The sequence below is a fragment of the Hyperoodon ampullatus genome, assembly GCF_949752795.1.
Source record: "Hyperoodon ampullatus genome assembly, chromosome: 16".
Taxonomy (NCBI): domain Eukaryota; kingdom Metazoa; phylum Chordata; class Mammalia; order Artiodactyla; family Ziphiidae; genus Hyperoodon; species Hyperoodon ampullatus.
Genome location: NC_136929.1, coordinates 11818380 through 11841614, shown reverse-complemented (window position 1 = coordinate 11841614; position 23235 = coordinate 11818380). Strand labels below are relative to the sequence as shown.

Below are 23235 nucleotides of genomic sequence, written 5' to 3'. Positions count from 1 at the left end.
CGAACTTCCTTACGAATTTTAGGATCAGCATGTCGATACCTGCAAAAAAGGCAGGTAGGATTTTGATAGAAATTGTATTAAACTGTAGATAGATTTGGGGAGTAGTGCCATCTTAAGAATATTACTTCTTCCAATCCACAAACAGTGGGTGTCTTTCCATTTATTTAGCATTATTACACTTCTTAGTTAAATTTAGTCCTAAGTATTTATTTTTTGATGCTATTTATTGTAATGCTATTGTAATTGGAACTGTTCTCTTCATTTCACTTTTGGTTTGTTCATTGCTGGTAGAGAAACACGACCGATTTTTTTATATTGTTCCTCCGCCCCTCATCTTTGCTGAACTCCTAAGTTTCTGCTTCTAAACATGCCTAAGAAGGCCTTATGTTGGGTCCCAGCTCACCTCTTCAGAGCCCTCTCTCATCATTCCCATCAGAGGCTAAAGACTTTGGCCATACTGACCAGCCTTTAGTTACTGGATGCTAAACTAAAAGAAAAAAAAAGCCATGCTTTTTCTTGCCTCCAGGTCTTTTTGTACATGCTGGTTCCTATAACTAAAATAAAATACCCTCTTTATCTGGCTTATTTCTTTTTATCCTTCAGATCTCCACCTAGATGTCACTCCCTTTGGTCCAGAACAGATGCCTCTACCATGTAATGACAGGACACCTCACATGTCTCTTATCCCACCACATTGGAACTGTCTGGTTACCTATTTATGTCCTGACCAGACTGGCAGGTCTGTGAGGTTGCAAAGTTTATTGCAAAGACTTGCAATAAACTGTCTAATTTACAGTTCTAGTCCAGCTTCTGGCCCAACAGCTGGTATGTAACAGGACTCAATGAATATCTGTTAAGTAAACAAGTTACCAAAATCAACAGATTATCCAGTCCAAGCCTCTACACTTTCCACTTTACATATTAATCCTACATTACCTACAATAAAATGGCTAGCAGATTTGATGGTAAATAAGTTTTCACAGATTTAAATTTAAAAAAAAAGATAATTTAATCCCATACCTTATAAGGCTGTCTCTCGGTATCCTTATAAGCTAAATCTGACTAAAAGTATGACCTGCTGACAGCTGCTCTATTCTATAAGTGTTTACTGAGATACAACAGTGAAACGAAACTTACTCATTCCACAGAACCCCTAAATACTTGTCAATATGGCAAGACAGGGAGGAACTGGGAAGGTCAAGAAGACACTGAAGGATGACAGAGGCCATAGTACATTTCTCCCTTACCCTCCTCAAAAAAACCGTTTTAGGGGCTTCCCTGGTGGCGCAGTGGTTGAGAGTCCGCCTGCAGATGCAGGGGACACGGGTTCGTGCCCCGGTCCGGGAAGATCCCACATGCCGCGGAGCGGCTGGGCCCGTGAGCCATGGCCGCTGAGCCTGCGCGTCCGGAGCCTGTGCTCCGCAACGGGAGAGGCCACAGCAGTGAGAGGCCCGCGTACTGCAAAAAAAAAAAAAAAAAACCGTTTTACTCTTCTGCATCAACTCTTTTATATTTTCTTTATCTCCCTTACAGCCAAGGTTCTCAAAGATACACACACACACAGACACACACACACACACCACTAACTCACTCACTAGCTAATATATCTGTCTCTTTTCAGAGATTCTCCTTGCCTAGCACTCCTCCTCCTAGACAGACAAGATGTGAAACGCAGTGAGTTAATTGGCCTTTCAACCTGTCATCACACAGTTTTCCAGCCCCAAACAGACTTGGAATGTTCAATCAGGTCTAGACTCGTGGTAGAGTGGGGACACCAGCCTCAAAGGGTATATAGTCACCACTGAAGGTGTGGCATGCATACAAGACAGCCTCCCCGGGGTGGTGCCTGGGGAGATCGTCCCTGACCCTTTCCCACCCCCACTGCTCCCAGAAGACCCTGGTTTTCTCTCCTTTACCACACTGCTCTAATTTTCCATGTCTATGTCTTTCCAGCCCACTCCTGTACTGTTCAGCTGCCTGTACGTGTTGTCTAATTTTCCTATAATAAACATGTATTGCTCTTGTAGTAAGAGAGGAGAAAGTGAGTTCTTTTTAAAAAGTACCGAGAACGGTCCCCTAAGAGCATATACCAAACCATCCTCTTATAAATCTAATTCCACAAGAATTTGCCATTTTAAGTGATTTTTAAACTTAATAATAAATAAAACTTGGATAGAGCTTACATTTACTTGTACAGTTCACTGCCCCCTCCCAGGCAAACTTAGAACCATCTCATGGGAAACAAAAAACGACTTCATTTTCCTAATTTGTCCTGTGCTATAGATCTCTGTGTCGGACAAGTTTTTAAATCACAAAGCACACACTTATCATCCTATTAGTAAGCACCATAAATAAACGGAAAACCATTTTGCCTTGGCCTGCAGAGTGACTGATTGCCTTCCCACCTCCTCGTATTCCTTAAAGACACGGGAAGAACGAAGTGCATTTGTCGACATTCGCGCCCCAAGCCTCCTCCAACAGGATATCTCCATCCGCTGCTGGCTTTTTGTTCACTGCTCGTAACAGGAAAACTCGCTTTCCTGCTTTCTCAATACCAAACGGGTTAGAGCTGCAAGGGAAAACATCCCCTCAGAATCCACCCCAAGGCTACCCAGAAGGCAAGAGAAACAAAAGCTGGTCCATTCTTTCCCCGGTGTTGGCAGGCAGCCGAGGACCGCGCACCAGTTCAGTGGTTTAATATCCTGTCACTTCGGTGGAAAAGACAGAATTAGGAAGTTGCCAGCCCAAGATGCCAGAATCTGCTCTGCTGGTGTTAATATCTGCTGGACATCTATCATGACACCACATTTCACAGAAAGAAAAAACAGCCACTGTCAGACAAGTGACAGAATTGGGAAAAGGCCTATGGAAAGGTACACGGCTTAGAATATAAGGGTCCAGGAAAACTACCAACAGAAGGAATCCTCTTTCATGTTAGAAGAATTTTAAAGACGCATTTGGGAAACAAAAGAGAAGAATCACCAGCAAGGTCTGTGCAGTATATCTAGGCAGAGTCAAGGTACGAAAGGACAGGGACAAGTAAAAGAGGAAAAGCAAGCTTAGGGCACAGGGAAAGACGTGATACCCTATTCATGTCTGGTGAGCCCAAAATGACACTACCAATGGTGGTCCAACAGCCCAAGCCTAGAAGCCCCTGCCGGTAGGGCAATATACACACTCCTACCAAACGCTGGGGCTGGGCCTCACCTGGGTGTGGGCACCATGTGCCTAAACACTATTCTTCACCCCAAAACCTCCTGCAAGTCACAAGACCCCGTCTCACTAGGGAACCCTCTTCCTCAGCTGCTAGGAGGAGCACCCACCTGCTCCCGGCCCGGGCACCCCTCATTCCTGCTGCCCAAACCAACCACTTCAAATAGAACATCCCCGACTACCATCTTCACAAACCTACAACAGGCCTTCTCCAACTACTTGTGAAGGCGCTCTTACTCCCCCATTCCACGGGGGACCAACACGTTTATAATATACCAAATAATAGTAACAACAAATGAAATAAAAGACAAAGGCATGCAAGATATGTCACCATTTTTATTAGATTCCACAGACGTAAAGTTGCCCCGTCAAACTGTTCAAGATTTCTGAACACTTCTTCTCCATTTCTGCACGTATCTCATCATAGGCCAGTGACACACAATTCACAAGCACCTCCAGTCAGTGGACTTCACATTGCGTGGCTCCGCCTCACAACAAGAAAGGCAGGTTCAACGCCTTCACGTCTCCATCCCCTCCTGTGCTTCTCTATTCTGGAGCCGCCGACTAAGACCTGTAGATCTTCCATTTGGGGCAAATTCTCATTGATTCTCCTCATTTTTCTCTCACCATAACCCTTCACCAACTGGCTTTTCGTGACCCTCAAAAATGTCTTGGCCAAGGCTGGAAATTAAGACATGGGATGAGTTTTTGAAGTAGAGGTAGCAGCTAAACTCTCTGGAGGGGAGAAGGAGGGAAACTTCAGGTACTCGTCACCCTTCTTGGGTATTGGCTACAGTGGAAGCAGAATGGGGAACAGTGAGAGACCAACGAAGGCATGAAAAAATAGTTATCATTATTACCACTGTCACCGTATTGGTTAACAGCCAGGTAGTAACAACAGTATCAAAGGAAGATGGGATTTCAAGGTGGAGAGATCTACAGTCATAGGAAGCAAAGAAATCCAAGAGGAGGAAAACTGAGAACACTTTTCCATCTATAATTTATCAATCCATGCAGTGACTTAGCTTGTATCTGGAAATATTAAAGAAACTCACATCCAAAAATGAACCGGGGCCCCGTTGTATGAAGCAGTCATTTATCCTCTCTTGCCTAAAACAAGTAAATTACAGAAATGTGCACGAAAGGGTAACAAAATGAATTACCTAATTATTTATCTTCTCTCTAAATAATTGTTTATGAACCTACCATTTTTAAAGACTTTAATTTTTCCTTAAAAGGACAGGGAAGAAAGGTGATTCCAGAAAACTGATATGAAGTCAGACTATCGGCCTTGAAGACGCAGTGGCAGAGAAAGCAGCTGGTCGGGACCTCCTGGTGTAGCATACGCTGACACGACTGAGTATTTTAAAAAGGACTAGATGGGTGGTTTTTAAAGCTATCAGCTCTACCCTAAACACTCTCTAAACAATGAAGGCCCCTAACAGCTCACTGCTAACCCCTTTCTCTAGTGGGGCTTATAGTGGGAGATGAGATTCTCATCTGTCTGCACCAGTTTATCTGAAAGCAGGAGACCAGGTAAACTTACACTTCCTTCAAGGCCTGAGTAAGAGGGGTGGGTGTTCTCAGATTTCTGTATCACCACCGTCCTGGTCTCTGCCTGAAACGTAAGGCTGTATTTAATGCCTCCAGGTTCCCACTCTCCCATAGCCAGGGAGTGCCAAGCTCAGCTGGGGTGGGAGGAGGAGGGATTACTGGTAAATATTTACTGAATAAATAACCTAACCTAATCAGGTTCAAATACTTAGCGACTTTATCCCAAAATTCTTCTTACACATGACCTCTATCTCTTGCCTAAATTATAGTAAAGTCTCCTAAGTAACATCTAAAACTCCAGTTCTCTGCCTCTATCCCCACCCCAGCCACTGGGCTCCAATGTCATGGTCGCCATAGTCCCTCGGCAAAGCTCTGATCCAGGCACCTTCCAGCTCAAAAACCCAAAACGAAGAAAAAAGTCAACACTCCAGACGTGGCCTCTGTCAGCCCCCTCCTTCCTTGGGTGATGGGGATCTGTGCGCCCCTAACTCTCCCAACACCTCACCAGGCTCAACTACCATGTTCCCCAGATTTCCTTCCTCAGGGCCTTCGTCACAGGGTCCCTCTAGCCAGAACAGTTGTCATCTCTCAAATCTACTTTCAGCTCAAAATGCCACCATCTTCAGTAAGTTTTTTCTAATTCCCTCCACTAGAGGTACTCTCGTTTCCTTAGTAGCCTTTAACACGTTACTTTTAACTTTCCAATCTTCGATTTAAATGTGCATAAAGCTTATTTTGCAATCTTCCCTCCCTATTAGTCTGTCAGCAAGGTAGGAAAGGATCTGTCTTACTCATCCTGCTTCCCCCAAGCACCTAGCACAGTACTTGGCACAGGTAGGGACGCAACAAATGTGTTCAATTAGTTCAGTGCATGTGTGAAATTAAAAATCTATTCCTGGGGACATCCGTGGTGGCGCAGTGGTTAAGAATCCGCCTGCCAATGCAGGGGACAGGGATTCAATCTCTGGTCTGGGAAGATCCCAAATGCCACGGAGCAACTAAGCCTGTGCGCCATAACTACTGAGCCTGTGCCCTCTAGAGCCCGTGAGCCACCACTACTGAGCCCGTGAGCCACAACTATTACAGCCCGCGCGCCTAGAGCCTGTGCTCCGCAACAATAAGCCACTGCAAGGAGAAGCCTGAGCACCGCAACGAAGAGCAGCCCCTACTCACTGCAACTAGAGAAAGCCTGCGTGCAGCAACGAAGACCCAACACAGCCATAAATTAATTAATTAATTTTTTAAAAAAATCTATTCCTGGGACTTCCCTGGTGGTCCAGTGGTTAAGACTCCACGCTCCCAAAGCAGGCAGCCCAGGTCAATCCCTGGTCAGGGAACTAGATCCCGCATGCCGCAACTAAGACCCAGAGCAGCCAAATAAATAAATAAATATTTTTTAAAAAATCAATTCCTGTACAACACAGGGAATGTAGCGAATATTTTATAACAACTGTAGGTGAAATATAACCTTTAAAATTGTGAATAACTATATTGTACACCTGTTATTTATATAATACTGTACATCAACTATACTTCAATAAAAAATTAATTTTTAAAAATCTATCTATTCAGAAATGTGGAGACATAGATGTGGAAGCATCTATAATATGTGTATTTATTTGTCAATCAAATACTTGCTCATTTCTTTTCCCAGGAGCTTACTAACATAATCCACACACGTCCTTAAAAGTAGGAAGCAAAAATCAATCTATGAAACGAAATAAAAATCAAGCCTAAACCAAGTAATGTACCCTTACATAAGAACGAATTTTAGTATTTTATTAATAAAGACGTTCCTCTGCACTTGAAAAGGGGTACTTTTCTAGTGTCAGTTATGCTATCATTAGCCTAACTGCAATCAGCAGGATGTCACCTTGCTTCCAAAAGCACCCATGCTTAGTATCTGTTACAATCACTAAAAACCCAGGCAACAGCACCATGCAAATCTCTGTTCCATGGAGCTTAAAGTCACTGACAATTTTGCATAAAAAACTGAATTTTCTTTTCATGCACAGTTCTCACAATCAATTCAGATTATTTTTAATCTGGAGCCCCACAAAAATTGGTTTCATTTTCAGTTCTGAAGAAAGCAGAGGTTTTACAGTTCTTAAACCCTCAACCATAGTATATAACTAACTACAATAATATACTACCATATTATTTAACGTAAGTTTAATATGTTACTATCACACTGAATTATTTAACACACGTTTCATATGGCTTCTAGGACTAAATAAGGACATGATCAAGATCTAAATCCCTGCATATCTGGGGATCTTTGCACCTCAGAACATATTCTAGATGTCACGAGAAATAAATCTCTTAAATGCCCAATCTGTTCTCCCTAGTTGGCAAAGTAAATTACTCGTGCACAGATAAAAGTCTTAATTTTAGGACTCTTTAGGATGTTAATAGCTCCCTCTCTAGCTCTATAGTCTGTGCCTTTGAGCCTGACCCACAATTCCCATTGCACTCTTATCACTGATGTGAGTTTCCTCTATCTCTACTCAATACCTTCATGAGACAAACATTCTGTCACTACTCCTACGATGAACACGCAGGTCAAGCTTCATGTTTCCTGGGTCTCAGGAAAGCAGTTTAATAGTTGAGGTCCCAGTACCTTTCTACTTCCCAGAAAGCTGACTTCACTCTCAGCACCTTCCTAGGAACTCAACCTGCAACAGGTCACAACCGTCCTTCTTCCTTCCAGGATGCGAAAACAGCCACGAGGCAGAGGACTCCCAAAGGGGAACACCAACCCAAGGGCTCCCTGGGGCCTGTCGGTGCTCCTTTTCCCTCTAGACTGCACAGTCTTTGAGGACAAGGTCTGTGTCTTAATCAAATGTTTATCCTGTAGTGTCTGTTGAGTAAATGAACAACCAGTGACAACTGGGGATCTACTGAACACAAGTTTTTAAGCACAAGAGCTTAAAAAATTGTAACAACACAACATTTCTGTCTGCTAATGTCACTGTTAAGAACTCAAAAAATAGGGCTTCCCTGGTGGCGCAGTGGTTGAGAATCTGCCAGCCAACGTAGGGGACACGGGTTTGAGCCTTGGTCTGGGAAGATCCCACATGCCGCAGAGCAATTAGGCCCGTGAGCCACAACTACTGAGCCTGTGCTTCGCACCTAGAGAGGCCACAATAGAGAGAGGCCCGCGCACCGCGATGAAGAGTGGCCCCCGCTTGCCGCAACTAGAGAAGGCCCTCGCACAGAAATGAAGACCCAACCCAGCCAAAAATAAATAAATAAATTAATTAATTAATTAATTTTTTAAAAAACCTCAAAAAATGCCTCAAGATCTGCTAAGATCCTGACTAATAGATAAACAAGAGGACACTGAATCCTCAGGAGGCTCCAGGGCAAGACACCCTGGACTGCTAAGAAGAAGATCACGAGGAAGCCTGGAGCACAGAAGCCTGGGCTGCATCTGGCCTCTGCCCCTCCCCTCCCAAAGGTCACCTTTGATGGAAATGAGCTCCAGGGCCGCACTAGGCCAGGCTCCAAAGCAAAATATCTGGTCCAAAAGGAGGAGCTTAAATCCACTGTAGGCTGGTCAGTGTCCCCCCACATTGTGCGGGTGACACCAGGCCAAGACCACAAAGGGATAGGCATCACAGGTAGAACCCAGGCCTCATAACAGCAAGTGTACAGCTCACTGGAATATGCTGGGAGACTGTGGGGTAGAGTGGTTTGGGGCTTGCTTCACAGAGTAGGGGATATATCCAAGACACCAAGACTCCAAGTGGTAAAGAAAGAAGTCAGCACTCTTTCTGATCATTTCCAACAACTGAAGCTATGGAAGAAGACATCTGTGATTCTCTCAAATTCTGGAAGCTATTCTGAAACCCCTTTCCTCAAATGGACCCCCCCTCCCCAAAATCCACCAAAGGAGCCCATCCCCACCATCCCACCACCTACGGAGTCCCCAGCAACTACGCCTGATATATTAATTCTTCCAGGAGAAATTAACATTGTGTCAGGAATCTTTGCCCATCTCAGTTTTAAGTGGCTTTGAATTCTAAGTCCCTTTAAAAATTTGATACTTTAATTGGTTTTTCACAAAATCAACTCCAAAGAAATCAGTAGGGTACACATTCCTCCATTTAAAAAAAAAAAAACCAATGATAAAACAGCAGTTATTTCTCATCTTCTGGAAAAAAAATAATTAACATTCTCTCAGAAGGTATTCTTTAAAGAATAAAGAAAATTAAAATGGCTAAATGAACATATTCAAATCCTGGGAAGAAAAAAAGCTAACCTAAGAGATTAAATATCTAGCTAGTGTAATGGTTTATAAACGAATTTAGTATACTATAAATATTATGGGACCTCTGCTATCACCATAGGAACTCTGCTTTCTACTTAAGAAAATAGCAATAAGTTAGAATGACAGATTAAATAAATTCTCTAAACAATCTTAGAAATACAACTCTTTTTGTAATGATACAATTTGAACAAATTGCCATTTACAGCTGAATATTTATTTTAGCCAAGGCAAAGCAGGCTGAAAGGTAAAATGACCTAGATTAACAGAGTTTATTCTACATTAAAGAACTTTAGGTTAATAAGCACATGAAGGTTTTTTCCTCAAGCCACATAATTATTTTAACCAAAGTACACATAAAACCATGATTTCATATCCCTTAAAAAATATTATCTGACTACTAAATTAATTCTTCCTTCTTCAGTAAGTTTCTATTGAGATCTTTTGTAGATTAATCTTGTAATTCTTGCTTTTTATTTCTTCCTGTCCTCCTAATATCCCTTAAACAGAAATGAAGAACACATTTCTTGGCTTATGGAAAAATGAATGTCAGTTTCACCTACAAACTGGCCTAGGACTAATGAAATATACAAGCGGAAAAGAGATCCATGGTACAAATAGATGTTTCATATTCTGATATTATCTGATTACCATAGTATGTAAAGATACTTGATAAAATGCAAAAGTAAACAAAGTGCATTCAATTATTTCCTGGAGTCAGTGGAAAATACATTGGATCAGAGCCAGTAAACTCTGTAGATTTTGTTCTTTGTTCTTGTCTGTAACAGGAACTGTATGACCATAGACAAACAGATTAACCATGGTAGATCTTATCTTCCTCATCTGTAAAATTAGGAAGCTGAACCAGATGACCTCTAGAGATATCTTTCACCTCCAAAGCAGTATGATTTCATTTCCATGTCACAAATTTCTACCAACCCAGAGAATTCATGGTACTTTCCACAAAGGCGTGTAATGATTCAAATTAACCATTTAAAAGTTTCTGACAAACTCAAATTTTAAAATTATATCTTTTTTGACACACCCTGCCACCCTAAGAAGAAAAACGTGTTAACTCTGAGCCAGGTGACCTTAAGCGAGTCACTTGACTTCTCTGGTCTTCAGTTTCCTCATCAAAACAGAAATTTAAACAAACAAATAAATAAACAAACCCAAAACCCCACTATCCCTGTCTGTCTGACTACATTTTTCCAGAGGCTCACGCAAGATGTTTTTTGGAAAGAATTTTATAACACCGTCAAGTGCAACATTTCATTATTTCACCTGGGCCTCCTTCCTCTGAGCATTCAAAGCAGGACCCTTAACTTGTTGACAATATTTTTGCTACCAAGATGCACGTGTGTATCTTATTCCAGGAACACACATTTTACATTAAGATGCACACCTGTATAAGCACTAAGATGCACAATTTTCGAAGAGGACTAATTGGAGTGTCTTACATGAAGCACCAAAATTTCCCTCCTATATTCGTTTTCTTTTTTCTTGATAGGTTATTATCCATTCACTTATGAAAGTTAAACAATTAGAAAATATTAGAGTATATAAAGAACAAATCATATTCCCTTTTCACGTATTTCCTTCCAACATTTTTCTTACACACAGGTTATTTCTTACACAACTGTGACGTACATACTTCCACATACTATTTCTTTTTCACCCAACATTAAAATTTCCCCCTGTTGTAAGTCCTCCATAAGGAGCACTTTTAAGAGTTGTATGATATTCCTTTAGGCTGCCCTCATAAGTCACAAAAGTTTGTACTTACTGGGTTACTGTGCGCCAGGCCCTATTCTAAGTGCTTTATATGCATCTTCTCACTTAATCAACCCAAACATCTATGGGATGAGTGCTATTATGATGTCCATTCTTGGGGTGAAGAGACTGAGAAAGCAGAGCTTTCTCTGAAGAGCTGGGTTTAGAACCTCCTGAGCTCAAGTTCTTATCCACTATATCCTACTGCTACTCCTCACAGAACTATCCCCCTATTAACAGAAACTCGGTTATACCACCGTATTTTCTAAGTTCTAGAATTCAGAGACTAAACATCTGATATTTAACTTATTCCTGAAACAAGAGCATACTGTACTGTAGCATCTGTAATACCATAAAACTTTTTCATCAACAAAATAGTGCTTATGCTTTTTTAAAAAGTGAACAGTCTGTATATACTGTTCATAATTTTTTAATTTATCATGGTAAACAACTTTCCTTAGAACATTTCTATATCCACATGACAGAACGTGTATTTTCTGTATGAAAATACAGTATGTGAATCTCTAAGTACACAGAGTTTGAGAATAAACTTCTTGTGGTCAGTGGAGATGGTGGGCAGTTCAATGACATCTGCTTTCAGGTTCACTTTCAGACTAACATTCAACAAATGTTAATCTATAATAAATAAATGGGCACATCTCCCACACATGCACTGACCCAGCCAGCCTCCCTAAGTAGACATACCCAGGCACTATCTTGATTGTATTTATTCCTGCCAACTTCAAAGAAAGCGGGGGGCAGGGAGATGCCAACAAACCATTTGGCATTACAGAGCTCTGATCAGGTAGTAAGTCTCCTTGCCAACAATTTGCTGATAAGAATTTAAGCAGTCCATTAGAGAAAAAGAAAAAGTGACAGAGATGTAAAAGAAACAGAAAAAACTTCACCATCTAAGTACTTCTTTTTTTTTTTTTTTTTTTTTTTTGTGGTACGCGGGCCTCTCACTGTTGTGGCCTCTCCCGTTGCGGAGCACAGGCTCCGGATGCGCAGGCTCAGCAGCCATGGCTCACGGGCCCAGCCGCTCCGCGGCATATGGGATCCTCCCAGACCGGGGCACGAACCCGTATCCCCTGCATCGGCAGGCGGACTCTCAACCACTGCGCCACCAGGGAGGCCCCATCATCTAAGTACTTCTTAATGATTCGCAAAACTCATGCTTCAAGCGATAGAAAAGCACTTCCAGGTTTTTATTATTTGTATTTTTGTTTTATTTTGTTTTGTTCTCAGATGAGTTACTAGATACCTAACATAAGAACTAGATCACTGTGTTCTTTTACACACTGGAGTTCAACAGATTTGGTGAAAAGAAACTGTCCTAAAAAAGGAAATGAATATTACTTGTATTAAAATGCGTAGCTGCTCTCAAAACCTATGCAAAGATCACACAGATTTACTGACAACTTGCTTTTTCTAAACTAAAGCAGACAAAGGGCCAGCCTCAAAGTGATGCATTCTTATGTACATGAACATCATCAAATCTATCAGGTTGCAGTGAGAAACTAATGATATAATGGATCCTGTGCGTTAGGAAAGTTAATCTGGCAGAGAGAGATAGGCTAGACTGAAGTAAATAGAAATGGGTGCAGGGAAGAGAAATTAGGGGCAGTGGGGAATCAAAAAAAGATTTAAAAATAAAACGTGTCAGATGTAGAGACTTCAGGAGTCTTTCATTCATCAAAAAAAAAAATCTAATATCTTGTAATAACCTATAATGGAGAAGAATCTGAAAAAGAATATATATATAGGGCCTCCCTGGTGGCGCAGTGGTTGAGAGTCCGCCTGCCGATGCAGGGGATACGGGTTCGTGCCCCGGTCTGGGAGGATCCCATATGCCGCGGAGCGGCTGGGCCCGTGAGCCATGGCTGCTGAGCCTGCGCATCCGGAGCCTGTGCTCCGCAACGGGAGAGGCCACAACAGTGAGAGGCCCGCGTACCACAAAAAAAAAAAAAAAAAAAAGAATATATATATGTATATAACTGAATTACTTTGCTGTGCACCTGAAACTAACACAACATTGTAAATCAACTATATTTCAATAAAATTTTAAAATATATATATATATAGAGAGAGAGCCCCTGCTAAGTGCCAGGTACTGGGGAAACCATGGTGAACCAACAGTCCAGTGAGGGAAACAGATGCGAAACAAATGTACATACACATCAATATGTAAATTGTGGGGCTTCCCTGGTGGTGCAGTGGTTAAGAATCCACCTGCCAATTCAGGGGACACAGGTTCGAGCCCTGGTCCGGGAAGATCCCATGTGCCGCGGAGCAACTAAGCCCATGCGCCACAACTACTGAGCCTGTGCTCTAGAGCCTGCGAGCCACAACTACTGAGCCTGCATGCTGCAACTACTGAAGCCCACACGCCTAGACCCCATGCTCGGCAACAAGAGAAGCCACCGCAATGAGAAGCCGGTGCACCGCAACGAAGAATAGCCCCCACTTGCTGCAACCAGAGAAAGCCCGAGTGCAGCAACGAAGACCCAACGCAGCCAAAAAAAAAAGAACCCACCACATTCAAGACAGTGGCTGTCCCATCAACCCAGGTGCCAGAATGTGGACAATGTGGTCCCCAGCCACCCTCAATGGAGAGGCAGCGTGAGGGAGAAATAAGGAGGAATTAGAGATTTCAGAGTTGGTGACCATGCAACGATGACTCTCACTACAGAAAACAAGTATGCAAAAAGGACGGCTGCTTTGAGATGAAAAGTGACTGTTTATGTTTCATAGATGCTAAACTTAAGGGACTGGTAGGACAGCCAAGTACACATCAGGCAAGTTAGCAGAAAAGCAGGTCTGAGCTGGGGGGAAAAATCAAAACTGAGATAATGATTCAGAAATTGCAATGAAGGTATGCAGCTCGCTGCAGAGTGCAGGGAAGAGATTAAATGTTATGGAGCCAAAGGTGGCGATGGGACTCTTCCGGAAGGGTGGAGTGGGAGAACCAGAGAAGGGGAGAGGGGTGCTGCGTGGTAACAAATGCTGCAGAAGACAAGTTGAAGGGGTGAGGATGGCGAGGCTACCCCACAGTAAAGGCAGAAGCCAGGCTGCAGGGGCACAGCCCAAGGTCACATAGTGGTTAGTAGTAAAGTGGTAACCGAACCCAGGCCCCCAAACTTAACCGCAGGCCTCACTGCCTCCCAACACTATAATGGAAGAATTTTCTCAAGTCATTATTCTTCTAAAACTAAACGTAATGGCATCATAAACAATCCAACCCCACAATTCATTTACACTACCGTTAAGACCTTTAGATAGTTTGCAGTTGGTCAGTATTTTCCATCTTCTGCCTTGAACCGTCAGCACTGTGACTTCAGACACTGTCCTTTATGTACATTTCAGTTTAGTCCTTAGGGGGAATTCCTATCATTTTAAGTACTGAGCCAAAGAACGGAAGCATGTTAAAGTTCTTGATACATACAGCCCAGCTCAAAAAGTTATACCATGCATGTTACAAAACCCAGGTGACACAATTCTCATAAAATGCCACACGAATGGGGCCCCTGAAATTGTGGGATGAGGAAGCCCTGCAAACAAAAGTGCCCGGCTCACCCCATCCATGCAAAACCTTTTCTATCTCTGCAAATTTGCAAATGTATCAAGCAAAATGGCACCTTGTCGTAATTAACGTTTCTTTAATTGTTAGCAAGGCTGAACGTGTTTTTCTTCTGTTCTTTATTGGCTAACTGTATTCCTTTCTTTGAGGAATTACCTATGAATGTCCGACTTGCCCATCTTTCTTCTGGAGTATTTTTCTTTTTTTAATGGATTCGTAAGAACTCTCAATATATTTTTTTAAACTTAACACTATGACAGAGATATAGATATATAGAGAAGACAAAATACTGTTCCTAAGCTTACTATTTGACTTTTAAATTTATGGTACTTGTAACATACAGAACAGAGGTGTGAGTTTGCATGGGGAGGCAGAAGGCAGAGTGGTGAGTAGGAACACATGGTCTGAGGCCACAGTGCCCAGGTTCAAGACACAGATCCCCCACTTATAGGCTTGTGACCTTGAGGTGACTTGACCTCCCATGTAAAGCCCTAACACATATCCCAGGACACAGTAAATGCTTAATAAATGCTGGCTCCAGATATATTTAGTCAAGACAAGCAATCTTTTATTATCATAATACAAGCTTACCTTTGTTAATAAGCACTTAGTATTAAGGATCTTTACATGTATTAAATTATTTAATCTTTATTTTAAGAATGCCCTAAGATAATAATACCTAACAATCCCAATCCTCAGATAAGCAAACTGAGGCTTAGGTGAAGAAACTTGATCAAAGTCCTCAGCTCATCAATGGCAAGGCCCCGGTTCACCTCCCAAGCCCAGGCCAAACTGCTATTTTCCTTTACTTTCATGCTTTAAAAAAATTCCTCTCCACCCTTACATGATTATTCACCCATGTTTTATGCTGTTTCTTTGATTTATTTTACATGTGACTCTTACATTTCAACAGTCCAACAAAGTTAGCTTAGGTCACAAACTAACACATCGGTTATATAGTACTGTACTGTAACAGGTTTATAATAGTTTTCACACAAAAAATACATTAAAAAAACACAAAAAATAAAACATTTTTAATCTTACAGTACAGTACCTTGAAAAGTACAGTAGTCCAGTACAACAGCTGGGCTACAGGGGCATGTTCACATCTTTGAAACTTCACAACTTGAAGGTTCGTATGTAGGGGACTTACTGTATAAGGTGGGACCCCAATACTTTTTTTGCAATATCATTTACTCAGTGGTGTACCCACCATGTTTGACTACTGCTCACATGCGCCCTAAAGGTTGACACACACAAGGCCTGTTTTCTGTTCTGGGTCACAGACTTCTCTTTGGGTCCTTAGGCTTGTGTGACACAAAACCGTCATATTATTTACCCCCAAGATTACACTGAGGGGAAGATCTCTCTAAGAAGCGTTTATGATGTGTTCTCAGCCAGTCATTGAAATTGTTCCCCAAATTAGCAACTGTAGTTCTCAAAGCTTCTCTCCCTTCCTTCTAAAACTTACCCCTCTCTGTCCAAGCTGCTTTGCTCCTTCTTTGCCTAGCCGGGCATTTTAAGCATGTGCTCAATCTCTATCTCTCATTCTTTTCTGGAGAAAAGTCTCCCTTACCATTACATCTTCCAGGTCCAGTTCAATTCTTCACAAACCCTTTCCCAAGTATATCAGTTCTCTGCTATTTCATCTTCACGTGTCATCTGAACCAGGCGTTTGAACCTTTATGTGTGTTCCTGCGTGCTGCTCTCTTTTTGTTGAAGAGTGACCTGCCCACCTGTCTAGACCATAAACCCTTCAGGGCAAGGGCCTGCTCCAACACAGCAGCAGGTCCTCAGCACCCAGCAAAAAGTCCTAGCACAGAGCAGGCCCTCAACAAATGTGGATGAAGGTTTCACAATTCCGTTCTTCCCTTTTCAAATTCAAGGCGTTACTGATGTCCTCCTGTCTCCCAATATTCAAATGGACCAGAAACCAAAGAAGTAGAACCTGTTGTTGATTATCTAGTTGGAGATGGGCCTCCACCCTGCTTCCTGTATTCTGGGACATGTCTGTTGTTGGGACTCTACCAGAGGGTGGAGAAAGACAGTGAGGTGAAGCTCAGGCCAGTTCAGTTACCGATTTACTATCCTATCTGATTTAAAATTACAGCCAAAATGAGGTTTTACGTTACCTGAGGATTTCAAAGAACACCACCCCTCGGGTCTCAGGTTACCTCAGATCATACTGGAAATCTCGTGTTGACTGAACTGGGAGGGCGAGAAGGGCCTCGAGCGTGCACTCCGGGAGATTATCACCCCACACCTCTGTCCATCATCCTCCAGTTACACAAAGGAAAATTTAGTGACGCCCTGACTCGGTTTCATTTCGTTTCATCCTGCAGGCTCTCCCACGGCTGTGCAATGGTGTCACCAGCAGGGGCTTGATGTCAAAGGAGAGCCTGAAGCTGAGCACGCTGAGATAAGATCGGCAAGGAAGCCAGATGACTCGGGCATCAATACCCAAGCGCAATCGAGCCAGCAAACCCATGCAAAGCGCCCTGTCCCAATATTTACACAAACCTTTCAGAAAAAGAATATTTTTAGGCCTTGGGTGGTATACTCCGTTAGATCTAGGTCATTATGATGCTATCTTTAATGCACCTGAAAGGCCCAATCGCAAGTCAACCCTGATCGGGGAATTATTTCTAGTTTTTCTCCTGAGCTTGCGTATATTTTGAACGTGCTGCCCTCCTGACTATTCTCAATCACGGGCAGCTAATTCTGGAATTGGGAGGATTCTTCTTTCATTACCCAAAACCATAAATTACATTTCCTACAGTTAAGAATATTACTAGTAGGACCTCTGCTACTCTTATAAAAGCATCTTAGAATCGAATCCTGTTGGTAAGGAAAGGGACTCTAGAGCAATCTAGTATAGCTCCTCATTTAACAGGAGCCCTGAGGTTCAGAGAAGTTAAGCGACAGCCCAGGGTGACTTAAGTAGCTGGCAGAGTATCAGCTGGGCACCATCTAAGAGCTTTACCGCTATGGCTCATATAATCCTCCCGACAACCATATAAAGTAAGTATGATTACCACCTCTACAGATGAGAAAACCGAGGCACACCAAGGCTAAGTTATACGCCTAAGACTGCACAGCTGGTACGGGGTAGAGCTGGAATTACAACCCAGGTGCTCTGACTTCAGAGCCCACGCTCTGCACTACTGAACCTCTAGGATTAAAACTCAGGACTCCTGACCCCAGGGAGGGTTCACTCCGTCATTAATAATTCTAAGGCTCATGAAAGAGTAAACCACATTTGAAAAAGCCAGCAAAACTTGTTAGGATCCTGATTAGAACAAACTACCGTTAAAAGATGTTTCTTAGGCCATCTGGGAAATCTGAATAGTATGTCAACAGATGATTGCAAACTTTAACATAATGGCATTGTAGTAAGAAAACATCCGTATTTTTAACAATACACACTGGGTATTATATAGGGGTGAAATGATGGGAGGCAGGGGGCTCACAATCACACAAAAAAACGAGGGAGAAAGGGGATAGTTAAAGCAAGTTTAGCAAAATCTTGATAATTACTGAATCTGGGTGATGGATTATGAAGGTTCGTGATGCTATTCTCTCTGCTCTTTTGTACTTTTTTTCAAGGTTTTCAAACAAATTAATACACTATCATTTTTAAAGGCCCACACACCGGAGCTTATGAAAAATGAACCTAACAAACAACAACAAATTTATGAGTACACCTTACTTCTACACTTTAAAGCTTGTTTTTTAAAGGGCAGCCCTTATTACCCACTGAACTATTTAATTCTGTTGTTTCTGATCTCCCTAAAAGCCACTCATCCATACTAGAAATATGAGAAGAGCTAGTTAAAGCCATACCCTGTTCGTTTTTCTTTTAGTCCATCTACAGAATTGCTACGTTAGTCAGCTAGTTAAGAGATATTTACTGTGTGTTTACTATGCTGTAGGCATTGTATTAGCGCTGACCCAAGCTGTCAAAAACAGAGGAGAGTACTACTTCCATCCAAGCGTGGATCGGTGGACCATGGGATTCCAAACCCCGGCTTGGTTGCTGCTCTGCCTTCTGCAGGGATCAGGGGTACCTTCTTAGATGCTCCTAGAACAAAGCCGAGACAGGTGCACCTGCTGTGGCTTCCTGGCAGACACTGGGGAGCAGCAAGAAACAGCAGGCGGTGGCAGAGTCCCTGGCAGGAGGTGACGGGGGTGAGGTGGATGGGTCGTTTGTAGTGTCTGTAAGCTATCGCAAATCCCTCCCTCTGCAATGCAGAATCACTGCGGTGTATTTCCCATTCAGCGGGGGAGCCTTTCAAAGGCCCAAGGAGGCCCACCTACTTTCCAGCATTTTGTGTTTGCTTCATCACAAGTTTCATCAGACAAGTGATCACAGACAGACAACACTAAGGGTTGAGACACCAGCCAAACGTCTGGCTGTTCACGCTTAAGGGTGAATAGGGAAAATAGATGTACTATTAAAGTGTCATGAGGTGGAGCACAGCAGCAGTATGTCGCACATGGGAATGGACACTACTAGGTCACTAGCAGTAGGCCAGCCTCCAACAGGAAGGGCTGTTGAATTCAAGGACTGTGGCACATGAGTAACGAGCAGTGTTGTGCTCAACCTAACGGCTTATCAAACTAGTACCTCCATTCCAGTCCGGGTCTGTCCGCACTTTGGAAATCATGATTTTAGTTACTCTTCTTTTGCCTCAAATCTCTAATGAGGACAGTGCCCCCAGATAAAAGAACTAAGTTTCCTTCCAGAACAAAAAAGATGCCACAGATGTTTGCGGGCTTTCTCCTTAACATACACACACTGGCGAAAGTCAGGAAGATACAGGATATACTACTGAGGCCAAAGCAGCTGAAGTTATGGACGAGATCCCAGGTTTTGGTCTACTCTCAACTCCTGCTCCACTCAACTTCAGTAAAAAGAGAAAAATAAAATCCCTTATTACTAAACAAATTGGAGTTTGAGGAATCTAGAGGGAGCTGTCAGAGCAATTGAGAGAAAAATCAAACTGCGCAGACTAGCTATGGAAATCAGTGAAGCTTCGTCTCCAACCTCCACAACCAGCATTCACGTCATTCCGTGTCTGACCAGAAAGGGCATCTATCTGCCACCGAAAAGATGAGCCAGGCCCTGTGTTAAGGGACCCAGCACTCCACCCCAACAATAACCCACACGAAGCCCAGAGAATCACTTCCAAGGCCCATCTTCTTGGATCGTTCCAACAAACACAAGTCACCCACCCACAGACAAGCCCCTTTCAAGAAAACAAATGCCAGCGCCAGCGCAAGGAGCTGCTAAAAGTTTCCAGCTACCCAGGACAGCACAATGCTGCTCTTCCGCACCTTCCAAGTGATGGGGTGTACTGCGTTCCCAAATACAGCAGGACCAGCCCTGGCAGTGGAAAAGTTGATTTAAAACTTCATCTTCCTCACACCCAGAGGCCTATCCTCAAAAGACTTTCTGCTACGACCAGATTAATCACCGGTTTGCTTGCTCCAAATCCCCAAACTTCGTAGTAATTTGCACCCATGCCGAAGCCACGGGGGATTCCTATCAAGACCCTTAACCCTTGATAAGAGGCGGCCAAATCTCAGGATGCCGGCCAGGGGGAGGGAGTGGAGGGGAGAATGCGGAACCCCTTCCCTTCTGGAGCTCAGCCCACCCAAAGGGTCCGCAGGGCCATATCCCACCCTGGGTTGCGGACTGGAAAAGGAAGCCCCCACCTCCACTCCCCTGCGCCCCTTCAGGCCACAGGTGCCAAGCCCCTCCAGAATAAGGGAGGACTAGGGGGATGTGGGAGGGAGGGAGAGGAAAAGGAGAGAGTAATTTCTCAGTCGGCAAAGGGACGTAAAGTTGGGGGGGAGGGGCGAGGAGGGAGATGGCGATCTCACTCCCAGGAAATCTCCCCGGAGGAAAGGGGCCGCAGTGGGGAGAGGACCCCCTAGACGCAGGGTGGGGGTCTGGGAGCTGCTGCCTTTCCAGGACCTTCCCTTCTCCCCTGTACAACACCCCCCTCCTTCACCACCTCTTAATCCTGCAGACCCAGTAGGGTCGGCGGCTCCGCCTCCGCCCCGCTGACTTAGAGGAGCGTGAAGGAGGTGGCCGCCCGCCCTCCCGCCCGCCTCCCTCCCTCCCTCCCTCCCTCCCTCCGTGGTCCCGCACTCACCAGGAGCACCGAGCCGCGCACCACCTCCGACACGCTCTGCCGCAGCTCGGCCGCCGTGCCCGGCTTACTCAGCGCCCGGGTGAACTTCCGAGTCTCCGCCGAGGAGGGGAGCAGCGGCGGCTGCGACATCCTCGCCACCAGCACCGCCGCCGAGCCTGCTCCGGCAGTCCGGCCGGGCCGCGCCGCCGCCAGGTGCGCCCTCGGCGCTCGGCCCGGCCCGCCCGCGGCCCCAGGCGCCGCCGCCCGCTCCCCCCGCCGCTCGCCGCGCGTCCGGGTGGCGCAGCCCGAGCCACGCCCTCCGCTCGGTGTCACGCCCCGAGCCACCCCACTAGGCTCCCGCGGTCTCCCGGCTCCGAGCGGCGCCGGGGCTCGCTAGGGGCAACTGTGCTTGTGGCCGCGGCGGCGGCGGCTCCCCCATGCCACCAGCCTCCCTCGGCGCCCGCTCGCCGGGCCGCCTCCTCGGGGCGGGGTGTCCGGCGCGGCGCGGGGCGGGGCGGGGCGGGCGGAGGAGGGGCCGGCGCGGCAGGACAGCGGGCCCTGCAGGTCGGGCGGCGGGTGCCTTACGGCGCGGGAGGCGGGCAGCGGGACGCTGGCAGCGCGCTGGCCCGGACCCCTGGCGGGGCAGGTAGGGACCCCGGGGGGGCGCCTCCTCCCCGGTCCGACTGTTCCCCAGGCCGCACGTCCGAAGACCCGAGGCGAGGGCCGCGCAAGCCGCCGGGAGGGCGCGCGACCCGGCGCCCTCCCGGGTCGCCAAGTCCTCGGAGCCGGTGCCTATACACTGGCACCGTGGGTGCCTTGCCCGCGGAGTCCCAGCATCTTGGGGACTCCGCGGTCACCGGCAGGGTCGGGGTTCGGTGGCACCACGCCCACCCCCCCTGAGGCTGCTGAAGGGACGGAGGTTTCAGGAAGGTGGCACTCGAAAAGCACAGAGCCGTTCGGAAGCCCGGGCCGTGCGGAGCGGGACGGCGCGCCCCTGCCCGGTACCCGGCGCGGAGCACCGCGCGCACTCGTGGCGGCGCTTCTCCGCCTCAAGGCACTATTCCGCCCCCAGAGGCGTCGCGCGAACGGTGGAAGCCTCTGGAGCCGAAGGGAGGGTCCGGGATGAGTCACGCAGACCCTGGCCCGCAAGGACGAGCTGCTGAGTCACCATCAAAACTTCTGAGCCTGGCCCAGCTCCTCTGTAAACTGAGGACAATAACCTGCAAGGGGCTGAGGGGACACGACGTGCCCATCTGCCGCGCCTCCGCGGCCGGGTGGGACCGCTGGGCGCGGAGCCCGGGAAACCCAGAAGCGCCGGCCTGCGGGCCCGACAGGACCCGGGAGCTGGCGGCTGCTAGCGACAGCCACGACTCTGAGGAACTTCTTCCTCACACCGCCTTTCCGCCTTCCCCATCCCTAACGGGCCCCACCTCTCCTTTTCTCCTCTTTTTTGAGGAAACTCAGGGCAGCCTAACTCTGACCTCGCCGCGGAGAGGGCGCGCGGGGAGAGATGAATTTGCGTAGCGCCCGTGGCGCATGCTCCGTGGTTTGGGTTTGGGCGGGGAGACTGCCTTAAGGGTGGGTCTGCTGATTGGTCGGTGTGCTCAGGCCACGCCCACCGCCTGCTGATAGACAGCTCCTTACCTGCGCGCGAGGTGGCACTGTGGACCCCGCCTTCAGGGGAATCTCCCGTGCCTGCAGTACCCAAGTGCACTGAGGCCTCCTAGCAGACGTCAGCTCCGAAGGAGGCCACCCGTGGCGTCCCACTCTGCCAGAAAGTCAAATACCGGAATCTTAAAGTGGGAAAACTACCAATCTAGTGTAGAAAGCAAAACACCACCGTTCAGGACTTAATGGGCAGGTCTGGCCCATATTAAGCGTGGAGTACTCAATAAATGCTTGCTGGATTGGATTGTTTTCCCAGTGCCCTGGGATGCAGGATGTAGCACTAAGTGAGCCTGACAGGCTGGAAGATAAACAAAACAATCATTCGTGATTATAAAAACAATTACTAACCCATTTCCTTTACTGCGAAATGAGGGAGCGGCCTAGACATGAACCAGGCTGCTTCTATTCCAGCAGTAGGGCTGGGTGACCCCAACAGGCAGAAGGCGCTGCTTTCATGGGGAGCTTGTGCTGCTTGATATGACCATGCCCATCTCATATATACACCTCTGGGCTCCATGGGATATGTGAGTTCGGCTCCTAACTGAACTGTTAGGTGCTAGTCTGAGAATCCTAAATTTTTAACCTTTGAGCTTCTGACTCCCGAAGAAGTTCCAGATAGCATAAATCTTTACCCCACTGTGTTACCTTGACTCTCTAAACCGCATCTACTTCCATAGACTGCAAATAGATTATTTTTTTATTATTAAAAACAACAGAAGCACACAATGTGGGGTTTTTTTTCCTTCATTTCCTTTTTTTGCTTTGTTTTGTTTAAGAAATATGTGAACACAGAAAAGAGCACGTATATCTGGAAAGTGAAGAGTTTACCCATTTCTACTAGTCCTAAATTCTGTGCTTGCTTACTGACTCATATTCTAGAATTGGCAGATTTTCATTTAGGAAGCAGGGGATGATGTGTGGTGCTGGCAGTAGTCACTGACAATGCCTAAACAAGGACAAGTTCTGACAGAGAAGGAGGTATGGAAATGTGAACTAAGCCCAGGAAGACTGATTTTCCCAGCAACTCAGAGCAGAGC

At 45.6% G+C, this 23235-nt stretch overlaps 1 protein-coding gene across 2 annotated transcripts in view; it reads right to left on the bottom strand.

The window, feature by feature from the left end:
- DOCK9 (dedicator of cytokinesis 9) overlaps positions 1-20952 on the bottom strand; it is a gene marked incomplete at both ends in the record, with an annotated part of 281402 nt that extends 260450 nt beyond the window's left edge. For both annotated transcript variants that reach the window (XM_079721657.1, XM_079721649.1), the window contains one exon: positions 20552-20952. In XM_079721657.1, coding sequence (XP_079577783.1) covers positions 20552-20680 — 129 coding nt within the window. The remainder of the gene's footprint in view (positions 1-20551) is intronic.
- Positions 20953-23235: the final 2283 nt, after the last annotated feature.